Consider the following 12,113-nt stretch of genomic DNA (forward strand, 5'->3'; position numbering starts at 1 on the left):
GCCAAGAAATCAAAGTACTACATCAGGAAAATCTGCGACACAAGACCTCTTTAGAGTGCTCAACAGCAAAGAAGTCAGTTTGAGGACTAAAGTGTACCTAATACTTTCAACAGCACCATGATATTTTCAATAGCCTCATATTCATGTTAAAGTTGAACGTTGAGTAAGGAAGACCGTAGAAGAATTGATGTACTTGAGCAAAAGTATTGGAGAGGAATACTGAAACCACCATGGATTGCCAGAACAAACAAATCTGTGCTGGAAGAAGTAACACCAACAAGGTGGATTGACACAGTGGCTTCAGCAGTGAAATCAAGTGAGGATAGTGCATGACTGGGCAGTGTTTCATTTTCTTGTGCATAAGGCCGGTAAGAGTTGGAACCAACTTGACAGCATGCAACAACAGTAACAACATCCTAACTAGAAAATTCAAAACCACATATGTGGCTTGCTTCACATTTCTACTGGACAACCCTGATTTAGTGTTGTTTTCTTCCCCACAAGGCATCAGGATACTCAAACAGGAATACAAATTTACTACTCTAATGATTTTTATTCTTAGGATCCATGAGAATTGGGTCTCACAACCAGAAGAATAAAAGTTGTGCACAATTTTCTTCATTTTTTTTTTATCTATGCAGGTGGAAGTTTGTACTGGTTAACGCTATATCAGAGTAATTTCATAGTCAGTACTGAAAACTTTACAGATTTCTGTTCTATGTTCTCAAAATCCCTGCTCCCTAGGACAGACCTTAGGTCATGTGTCCACCTTTTCAGTCATTTGAAGCTTCAGAGGAATTAGTTATGAAGCCCGTTTGGCTATCCCCTCAGTGTGTATAACAAGCTGTGAGGTCCCAGAGGGCACGGGCCCAATACTGGTCCTATTTCTATCCCCCATCCCCAGCATCTAGAATTGGTATTTGCATAAAAGTACAATCATTATTGTTTACATGAGCAGGTCTGATGGTTCATGGGGAAAGATTTGGTCTCCTTCTCCTTTGAATGACAGTATTTTTATCACATTAGTTACTGTCAACTGTGCTTCATCATTCATTTCTTCAAATAACCAAGTACCACCAGCTGCCCAGCACTGAGCTAGGTATGAGGGTGGTGGTAGCAAATAAAGCAGGCATGGTCCTGCTCTCACAGGGGAGGGAAAACAAACGACGCCCAAACAATTCATTCACCTATAATAAGGGCTATGCCAACACTGAAACTCACTTAGAATCATGAGAGCAAAGTCCACAGGGAAGCCAAATGAGGTCAGGGGCCCAGGAAGACTTCTCAGTGACCTTTATGCTGGACCTGTGAGAGATGTGTTCACCTACAAAGTGAATGCGAGCGGGCAGACTACCCATGTAGGGTTCTTGAAGTCATGCTGGAATTTTTAGACTTAATCCTATAAGCAGTGAAAAGCTCTGGCAAGGTTTTATGCACAAAAATGGTTTCTTCAGATTTACCTTCATAAAATATAGCTCTGGAGGTAGGCAAAAGTAAACATGGGGCACGCATAGAACATTTCCAAGAATTCTAGAAAACAAATCAAAGTCTCTTTGGTCACCATGTCAATATGAACTGTATCTCAAGAATGTATAACAGTTCATATTCAGTATATATATCTTTACGGGAGCAGAAAGCCTCATCTTTCTCCCACGGAACAGCTGGTAGTTTCAAACTGCTGACCTATGGAGTTCCGGTAATGTAGTGGTTACGAATCGGGCTGAGAACCGCAAGGTCAGCAGTTCAAAACTACCAGCTGTTCCGTGGGAGAAAGATGAGGCTTGAGGCTTTCTACTCCCGTAAAGATTTACAGCCTCAGAAACCCTGTACAGGTTTGCTATGTCCAGGGTTTCCGAGGGTGTAAATCTTTACGGGAGTAGAAAGCCTGATCTTTCTCCCGCGGAGCAGCTGGTAGTTTCGAACCGCTAACCTTAAGGTTCACAGCCCGATTCGTAACCACTACGCTACCAGAGCTCCATATATATATATATATATCATGTATTCTTGAAACACAGTTGATATTGACATGATGACCAAAGAGACTTCAGTTTATTTTCAAGAATTCTTGGAAATATTCTAGGAGTGCATATAAATTTATATATCAGTACGTGACCTGACCCAAGCATATCTTGCTTATTCAAGACCAGTATCCAGTTATTCATATTTGCTCACCCAGTTCCTGGGTTTACTAAGGGGCCAGTGGTCACAGTATTCAGCAGTGTTTGAGTTAGGGAAGATTCTATCTGTCCTTCTGTGCCCATGGGTGTTTGTTTGCCAGACTCCTGTATCCCTTTCTCAAGGGCAACCGGGTTCTAAACATTAAGTGTACTTGATTAGGCATATTTCAACATCCGTGGCGCTGTGGGTTAATGAGATGGACTGAAAAATCAGTTTGAACTGCAAGGTCAGTGGTTCAAACTCATCTGCTGCTGCTCGGAAACACTATGCAGGGTTGGTGTGGGTCGGAACTGACTTGATGGCACTTACCAATAACAACAGCCAGTGTCTGCTCTCAGGGCAAGAACATTCATGGAAAAAAATATATATATGTATCTATCAGAACCCAAGTGCCTAAATTTTGTGGGGTGATGATATGAGTTTTATTGTTGTTTTGAAACTTCTGCATGACACTTGTATACATATGTGACCTACGACTGCCTGGTAAAGGCCTACTTGTTCTCCTTGGTGATGAAACTCCATTCACTTATGAAACAACCATAAGACTATTACATTGGCAGACAATTAGCATATGCAGCATTCAATTAAAAATGTGTCATTTCTAAAAATCAAGTCCCCACCTATCTCCTCCTAGAAATCTTTTTTTAAAAAACTAAAAATAGACTCAATGCACAGTTTTAAATTCTTTCATAGTTGCTGTTGTATACTGTGAAAATGAGGAAGTCCTGGTGTGGCGCTGTGGTTAATGCGCCAGACTGCAAAACTGTTTGAACTGCAAGGTCAGCGGTTCAAGCTCACCAGTCACTCCTCATAAACCCTATACAGGGTTGCTATGGGTCGGAACCAACTCGACGGCACTTAACAACAACAACATACTTACAACAAAATTTAACAAACAATAACAACCACTCATCTGTTTGTCATACTGTTACTTTAAATACTAACAGGAGCTTTCAGACTAAAACATACTAGGAAGAAGGAGGGATGGATGGACGACTTCTGAATGGTTAGCCAACAGCAGCAGAACTCTGGGTAATATAGTACAGAAAGATGAGCCCCTCAGGTTGGAAGACACTCAAAACACTACTGGAGAAGAGCTGCCTCTTCAAAGCAGAAGTTATTGTTGTCAGGTGCCGTAGAGTCCCTTCTGACTCAAAGTGACCCTGTGACAAACAGAGCTCTGAGTACCAGAACGAAACGCTGTGCCATCCTGTGCCATCCCTGTGCCATCCCGTGCCATCCCGTGCCATCCCTGTGCCATCCCGTGCCATCCCTGTGCCATCCTATGCCATCCCTGTGCCATCCTGTGCCATCCCTGTGCCATCCTGTGCCATCCCTGTGCCATCCTGTGCCATCCTGTGCCATCCCTGTGCCATCCTGTGCCATCCCTGTGCCATCCCTGTAATCGTTGCTATGCTGGAGCCCACTGCTGCTGCCACTGTGACAATCTACGTCATTGGGGGGGGGTCTTCCACTTTTTCACTGCCCCTCCACTTTACCAAACATGACGCCCTCCTCCAGGGACTGGTCCCTCCTGACAACATGTCCAAAGTAAGAGAGACAAAGTCTCACCATCCTGGCTTCTAAGGAGCATTGTGACTGTTCTTCTTCCAAAACAGATTTATTTGTTCTTCTGACAGTCCATGGTACTTTTAAAACTCTTCTTGAACATCATAACTCAAACACCTCAATTCTTGTACAGTTTTCCTATTAGTACATATTCTGTTAATCTTCAAAAAACCAAACAAGCTATGCTGTCCTAGGTAAATCTAGGCTGAATGAGAGTTTTAGTGAGCTGGCGAAGACTGCCAGTGCTTACTATCGCACACCCCCTTGCCACTCTCCCCTTTTCTTATTTCATGCCCACTACTGCCCACAGTGCTCATTAACACTGTGAAGACACTGAGGCTGAAGCATTTGCCTGAGCCACCTTCCCTCGGACCACCAAAGAGTCCCAACCTACAACTCCCAATGAAAGTATCCTTAAAATAAGCAGTTTATCAAATCCTCACACATCACGTACATGCATCCTTGCTTCAAGTGTCTACACTGGACAGATGTTCTTCTTGTTAAGTGTTGCTGAGTTGCTTCAAACTGACAAGAGCTCTATATGTTGTTGTTAAGTGCCATCGAGTCGATTCCAACCCATAGCAACCCTGTATAGGGTTTCCAAGGAGAAGTTGCTGAGCTTGAACCACCGACCTTACAGTTCAAATGACTTTGCAGTCTAATGCATTAGCCCACAGTGCCACACCAGGGTTTCCAAATAGTGACAGGTGGGTTTGAACCGCTGACCTTGCTATGAGCAATTCAGCGCTAATCCTAAAGCACCACACCAGGACTCCAGTTGGGAACTGCTATAAAGGAAGAATAGCAAAGAGACCTAGGATGCAGTCTGCCTCCCTCTGTTACACCTGGAGTCTACAGACTTCACCCTGGGCTGCCTGGCTCTCTTTTCAAGGTTTCAAGTGCCTGCATTACAACTCTGCTCTCCTAGTCTAAAGCAGGTTAGCTGTAACAAATGCCCATCTCAATATGCTTAGAGAAGAAACAGCAGTAAGGGCAACCCTCCAAATACTTCAATGATGCAGTCATTCTATTCAACCAAACTATTCAAACCTCCTCACCTCTCTGGCAATCATTTTATCTGAAGGCTCTCCCTGTTGTTGTTGTTATCCTTACCATTTCCTGGATAATAAGAATTAATTTAATGACAATTTTCAGCTACCTTGACACTGTACGACCCAAGCTATCCACACAATGCCGTTAAATAACATTATGGGCACAAAAACTAGCATCTGCATGGAATCTTTAAAATCCAGTGAGGCCAAGTGATCCTGGATTGCTTCCAGTGAGCCTTTAGGGATCACTCTCCCCGGGGTGGCCCTATGGGCTAATGCGTCAGACAGCAAAGTCACTTGAACTGCAAATTTGGTGGTTCAAGCTCACCAGCTGCTCTTTGGAAACCCTATACAGGGTAGCTATGAGTCAGAATTGACTCAATGGCACTTAACAACAACTTAACAACTCCCCCAACAAAGAAGCTCTGGTAGCGTAGTGGTTATGAATAGGGCTGCGAATCGCAAGGTCAGCAGTTTGAACCTACCAGCTGTTCCCCTCAGGAGAAAGATGATGCTTTCTGCTCCCATAAAGATTTACAGCCTTGGAAACCCTGTGCAGTGTCATTATGAGTTGGAACCAACTCCACAGCACATAGCCACCACCACCACCCAACAGTCAAAACACATAGTCACTGAACCTTGAAAAGTCAAATGATGAAGGGGAAACACACTCATTCTGAAATTTCTACAAGAGAAACTCAATGTTACCTTGGTGAGACACCCCAAATACGTACGAGGACCCCTTACCTGGGTTGGGTTGAAGGTATTCAATTGTCTTAGTCATGATCTCTATCACAGCCCTGCTGGTGACATCCACTTTCTGAAATGAGAAAATAAACAGTAAACATGATTTGCTTATAAGAACTGTGCTGTAGGATAAGCACTGGACCACAAGGTCAGTTTGACCTGTAAGATCAGCAGTTCAAACTCACCAGCCACAACTTGGAAACCATATTTGTTATTGCTGTTATTGTTAGGTGCCAGAGTCAGTACGCACAACACTACGCACAACAGAATGAAATACCACCTGGTCCTGAGCCAACCTCACAATCATTGCTACACCTGAACCCATCGCTGCTGCCACTGTGCCAATCCATCTCATTGGGGTCTTCCTCTTTTTCTACGACCCTCCACTTTACCAAGTAAGATAGCTATCTCTAGGGACTGGTTGCTCCTGATAGTATATCTGAAAATGAGAGATGAAGTCTGGCCATCCTGGCTTCTAAGGAGCATTCTCAGAAACCCTATGCAGGGTCACTATGGGTTGAAATGATGCAACAGTACTTAACAACAACAACCATCAAGTTAGTTTCTATCGTATGGACCCTAGGTACAGGAGAGAGTTGAAGTGCTCCACAGGGTTTCAGAGGCTGTAAATCTGTAAATCGTTAAAGAAATGGATTGCCTCATTATTCTCCCACAGAGCGACTTGTAAGTCAGACCTGCTGACCTTTTGGTTAAAAGTTCAATGCTTATCTCACTGCATCATCAGGGCTCCTTATGATTAGAACCATAATTCTGACTCGAGTGTATCCCTATTAGAGATGCGACAGAGCAACGTAAGATCTGAGGTACAAGTGAGAAGGGCAATGTGCTCGGAGTAAGACAGCTTTGCAGTCAGCCGTGTTCAATCTAATTTGGCAAGCTTGCTAATCTAAAAAGGAGTCCTGGTGGGGTGGTGGATTAGGTATTGGGTTGCCGGTGGCTGGAACTCACCAGGAGTTCCGGGAGAAACTCAGGAGAAAGATGACTCAGTCTGTAGCAATGCCGATTTACAGACTTAGAAATCCTATGGAGAGGTTCTACTCTGTCCTATGTGGTTATTGTTAAATTCCGTCAAGTCGGTTCACTCATAGCAACCCTGCACAAGGTTTCCGAGTAGCAGCTGGTGGGTTTGAACTGCTGACTTTGGGATGAACAGTCTGGTACTTACTCTACAAGGCCACACTGAGACTCTGTCCTACTGGGTTGCTATTAAATAGGAATCAACTTGACGATAGCATTTTTGGTTTTGGTTATTTATCTGAAGAAAGAAGAGCCGGTGGTACAATGGTTAAGTGCTCAACTGTTAATCCAAAAGTTGGCAGTTCAGAGGCTCCAAGGAAGAAAGATCTGGCAATCTGCTCCTAGAAAGATTACAGACCAAAAACAAAACAAAACACTCTATGGGACAATTCTTCTCTGTCATGTGGGGGATTATTGTGGGTTGGAATCAATTAAGTGTCACATAACAGCAAACAATATTTTTCCAAACAGGAACATAGTTATTTTCTAAACTTTGTTTCCAAATTGTATTTTATTATCCTCTGACAGAAACAAGGTGAGGTAATGAATTGCATTTTGCTCCACAAGTACTTATTGGATGTCTACAGTGGTATCATGGCAGGTTTTTCTGTCTCAAGGGGGAGGGGGAAAAAAGACAACACAATTCTAGTTATTCAAGTCAGAAAGGGAAAGCTATTATTTCACTTTTGAGATAAAGTTAGTGAAATACAATTCTCACTGACGCTTTTTGTGTCAGGGCTTGAATTGGGGCTAATCTAAACACAAGTTTTGGGATTAGAGTGTACCCCTCTTTAAACTTTGAATGGTCAGTGTTGTCCCCAGCAGGTCACCGTGACCTTGCTCAGCTCCTACTCCCTACACTGTCCCGGTACCAGTTGTTGTTGAATCAACTGAGACACAAGGAAACCCCAGATGTGTCAGAGCATCACTGTCCTCTATAGGGGTTTTTAATGACAGAGTTTTGGGAAATAGATGCCAGGCCTTTCTTCTAAACTGCCTCAAGGTTGATTAGACCTCTAATCTTTTGATGAGCAACTGAGCATGTGAACCATCTGCATCAATCATCTACTCCTTTTTTTTGGCAAAGTTTTTATTGTAATTGAGTGAACGTTTACAGGTCAGATCATCAGTATTACATTCCACAAATCATATACTTTGTTTCATTACAATGATTATAGTCCCCACCATGTACCATCAGTGAACAGTATTTCTCTCTATTCATTTTTATATCTTTTTCCCTTTCAAAATTCAGTTATATGTAATAATTTACACCACCAAAGGGCACATTCTGCAAGCCTGCCTCCTGGCTGCCAGCTCTCAATCCCTCTCTTTCCATGAATCTAGAGTCCTCAACTGCTCCCTCTCTTTCCATGTCTCCATTTCTGCTTCCATCTCTGGTGTTGCTGCTTCTCTGGTTAAGGTCTCTGGTTAAGGTCCCACATTCCACTTGTGCTCTTCTCCCTTGATGGTCCTAGGGTCCTCTGTTTCTGGACTGTAAGATTAACTACTCCCCCACTTTTGTTACAAAGCTTCTACCTTTACAACTGTGACAGTCACAATTAGTCATGATAATAATTACTAAGAATCTTTTCCCCATCTCTTTTTACCAGACCCATCTAGACAAGATGAAAACTATTCAGTGGGGTCTCTATCTTCCCCTGCACTCTCTTAAACTACATTTCCTCTTGAAACCTTGTAAGCCAGTCACTTTTGTACACCTTTATGCCCCCCCATTTTAGATAGCCAGTATCTAAGTTGCCCATCCTTATCTACCCCGTACACAGAGGGGACAGCATTGATAGATAGACTCCTTCCCTCTCTGTTGGTATTTTGAGCTCTGGTAGCTTAGTGGTTATGAATCGGGCTGCGAACTGCAAGGTCAGAAGTTCGAAACTACCAGCTGTTCTGTGGGAGAAAGATGAGGCATTCTGCTCCCATAAAGATTTACAGCCTTACAAACTCTGTACAGGGTTGCTGTAAGTCACAACTGACTCCACAGCACATCACCACCACCTCTATGAGTATAGTCAAGTTCATCAAATTGTAGCAATTTCCTTTATCAAAAGTTGTTGCCTTTTTTATTTTCCTCTAGTCGAGTTCTGATTATCAAGCCATCGAGGTTAGGTCAGATGGTTACTACCTGCAAATCTGGGTGCTCTGTGCAGCTCCCCTCACTTTATATCAGCTAGATGCTTCACTCTCAGCTCTAGCCCTTTCTGGCTATGTCCTTGTCCATGGGCTCAGCTGTCCCCAGGTCTCACCACACTTTGGACTAACCAGCCCTTCCTCTTCTCTCTCTTATCTCCAGGTCAAAGGGAGTCTATGGAATGTGGTTGAACTCAGCCCATTTCTTCATTGCTTCCTTTTCCCCTCTTCCACTCGCCAGTAGACCAGTGTGGTCGCCAGCAAGCTTACATGCATGCCTGTTTGTGTGTTCCCTTTAAGTTCAGTCTTAGAGGGGAGCTTGTCCTAAAGGAACCTGATTGCTTGCCTTGATGGCTTCCTGGTGAACAGCGTGCTTATTCTTGTAGTAGCCAGTCATGCTGACATTTTTGTTTTGGGTTTTTCCTGATGCTCTTTCTTTGAAGATGTATCTTTAGTCACTCTAGCTGTTCTAGGCTGGTCTGCTTGTCCTTTCTAGTGGGAATGTCCCACTTCAGAAGGTTCTGGATAGGGTATGGTCCTATACACTGCAAAGACTCTGTAAAAGGCCTATTCACTGGGCAAGTTGTAGAACTCCTTTTAGGTATTCCAATCAGTTATAGGCTGAAAACAGGCTTACAAGCTTTCTGTAATCATGTTTCTCGACATGCCTTTCTATACCACACAAGTGTCTATTTTACAATAGTAGGCAAGGAAAACCAATATTCATAAGACAGTCAAGCATCTTAGTATTCTTTCCCCTCGTCAGGATATGCCTGGATCCCTGTATCACAGAGCCCTGTTGTTCCAAAGTTGAGTATGCATCACTATTTACCTCTGCCCCATTTAGTTCATGCAAATCTGTCTGAGTGTTTCCTTTTCTATCTCGTTCTTCCTCCCCTCCCCCTTCTTGTGTATTCCCCTTCTCAACACCTGAGCTATGATGTGCCTGCTCCCTACCCTGTGTTCTATCTTCGTCTCCCTCCACCTTCCCCAAACACCCTTTAAGCTGTTCAATGCAGTTAGTTCCTCTCTACCTTCCCTTTATGAGATAATTTTCTTATTAGCACATGTAGTTCACTCATTCATTCCACAGGATAAATGACTAATGAGTTTAAACATAACCCCCCTGTCTAAGGTGTGGACACACACTACATGATAAGGTATCAGTGAGAGAATTACATTTTAACGGCACAATTTCAATTAAGCTATAAGTTAAGTCCATGGGAAAGGTTTGTTTTTTGATAATTATTTTTTTAACTGTGGTTTAAGGGCTCCTCCTTCAATTCCAAGAAATGTTTCTGAAATCAATTACAAACAGCCTGACACAAGTTCAGTCTTCTCTTCCATAATCCACCCATCAGGGGACGTTATCTTGTAGCTCAGCTTTTCAGTACATGATAATTTTCCATTTCGTGGCAATCAGATTACTGTGTGTGTAAGGAGTTTATTATTGGTGGTAGTTCTGTGACATGGAGTTGGTTCTGATTCATAGCGACCTTGTATGTGGTTTCCGAGACTGTAAAGCTTGACAGGAGCAGAAAGCCTCATCTTTCTTCTGTGCAACCAGTGGCAGTTTTGAATTGCTGATCTTGAGATTACCAGGCTGATTCCTAACAACTACACTACCAGAACTCCTTAAGGAGTTTACTATTACTTGTATTAATAGAAGAAATCACTCCCTCTCCGCCCCTCCTCTCCCCCCCCCCCCCCCCACACCCCCCCTCCCCCCCCCCGTGAGGTTATCATGGTATAAATTGCCTTAAAAATCATTCTGTTTCAGGAATGCCTGCTAACATGTAAACCTTGTAGCACATCCTTTTGAATAATTCAAATTTTTTAAATGTCTTAGATTTGAGTATGTACTTGGTAGTATCTAGCTCTGAAACAAATGGTGGTCCCTTGGAGCTGGGCAATGTACACCTCAGGCAGCCATACGTTATAGAGGCCCTGGCATTACTGAAGACTGTCAAGCAACCACTCTGCATTCAATATCCTGGAATGTCCTACGGCAGGGAAACAAATCCAAAGGTTAAGTGCAGAGTAAAGATGTTGAAAGTCCAGGAGCCTTCATAATAGAAGGGCAAACCCTTATCTCTTGCCAACTACATGGAAGTGATTATGGAATTCTCTATCAACTGTATCCAAAGGTCCTGTATGGCCCTGATGGGAAGAAAAGGAATTCCAAAGGTCACATTTTAGAGGTTTCCTCAGAAAGCATGCCAGAGGAACAAAAATACCCAACAAATATTTGCTACTTGAAGTCATCTGCTGCTAGGCCAATCATTTCCAACTTCACTTCATTTCTGTATATGGTGGTTCTGTAGGATAAGCAATGGACTGGTAACCACATGGATGGTGACTGAAACCCACTAGCTAGTATTTCTACTCTTTCAACAAATTACAACCTTGGAAACCTTATACAAATACAAGGTCTCTATGAGTCAGAACCACCTCAATGGCACTTAACAACAAACAATCCTCAATAATAACTAACATTTTCATAAAGTACTTTGCATATGTCAGAAACTGTACTAAGGGCTTTAAATATACTGACATATTCAACCCTCACTAACCATGATCGAGATGAGAACACAGAAACTGAGAGGTTAAGACACTTGCCCAATTCTTGCTCCAAATTTTAACCAGCACTCCCATCAGGTGGTCATGAATCATATCTGACTCACCAACACCTGGCTGGTTTGTAAACACTTTTTGTAAACATACATTTCCCATTAAAAGATTGGCAACAGGGATATAAATGTAAAGAAAGATACCAAGTCAGAACTGATGGCTCTTTGCACCTCTTTTGGGTTTGGGTGTCAGGCAGTGGCCTGCTACTGGGAGCAAAAGAAAAACACCTATCATCCCACCCACTCTTTTTGTTTTAAGAGTCATCCAAGTCTTCAGAAGCTTCATTGACAATAACCATCCTACCCCAGGCTCTGCAAAAGGGAAACTCTCCCAAGTAGACCTTTTAGCAACAACACCCTCAATTCTGTACAGAGCTCAGGTGTCAGCAGTGTGTATCTTGAAAGTCAGCAAGAAATTGGCTCTAATTTAACAGCCTTCAGTACAGATTACAACTTAATATGAAGAAAAATAAAATGCTAACAACCGGACAAACAGAAAACATCATAATAAGCAGAGAACATACTGAAGTTTTTACGGATTTTACTTGTATACACAATCAACACTCATGAAATCAGCAGTCCATAAATCAGAAGACATATTGCATTAGGCAAATGTGCTGCACAAAAACCTCTTTCAGGCATTAAAGAGCAAAGGTGTCACTTTAATTACTAAGGTAAGCCTAATAGCCTCATATATATGTGAAAGTTGGACAATAAATACGGAATATCAGAGATTTGATGCATTTAAATTATG

At 42.6% G+C, this 12,113-nt stretch overlaps 1 protein-coding gene across 1 annotated transcript in view; it reads right to left on the reverse strand.

Annotated features, from left to right (window-relative positions):
• Positions 1-12,113, reverse strand: part of LOC102838596 (endophilin-A1-like) — a 253,551-nt gene that overhangs the window by 44,177 nt on the left and 197,261 nt on the right. The window contains exon 3 of the mRNA XM_006864476.1: positions 5,547-5,619. Coding sequence (XP_006864538.1) covers positions 5,547-5,619 — 73 coding nt within the window. The remainder of the gene's footprint in view (positions 1-5,546; positions 5,620-12,113) is intronic.

Source organism: Chrysochloris asiatica, unplaced genomic scaffold (assembly GCF_000296735.1).
Source record: "Chrysochloris asiatica unplaced genomic scaffold, ChrAsi1.0 scaffold00065, whole genome shotgun sequence".
In the NCBI taxonomy this organism is placed as follows: domain Eukaryota; kingdom Metazoa; phylum Chordata; class Mammalia; order Afrosoricida; family Chrysochloridae; genus Chrysochloris; species Chrysochloris asiatica.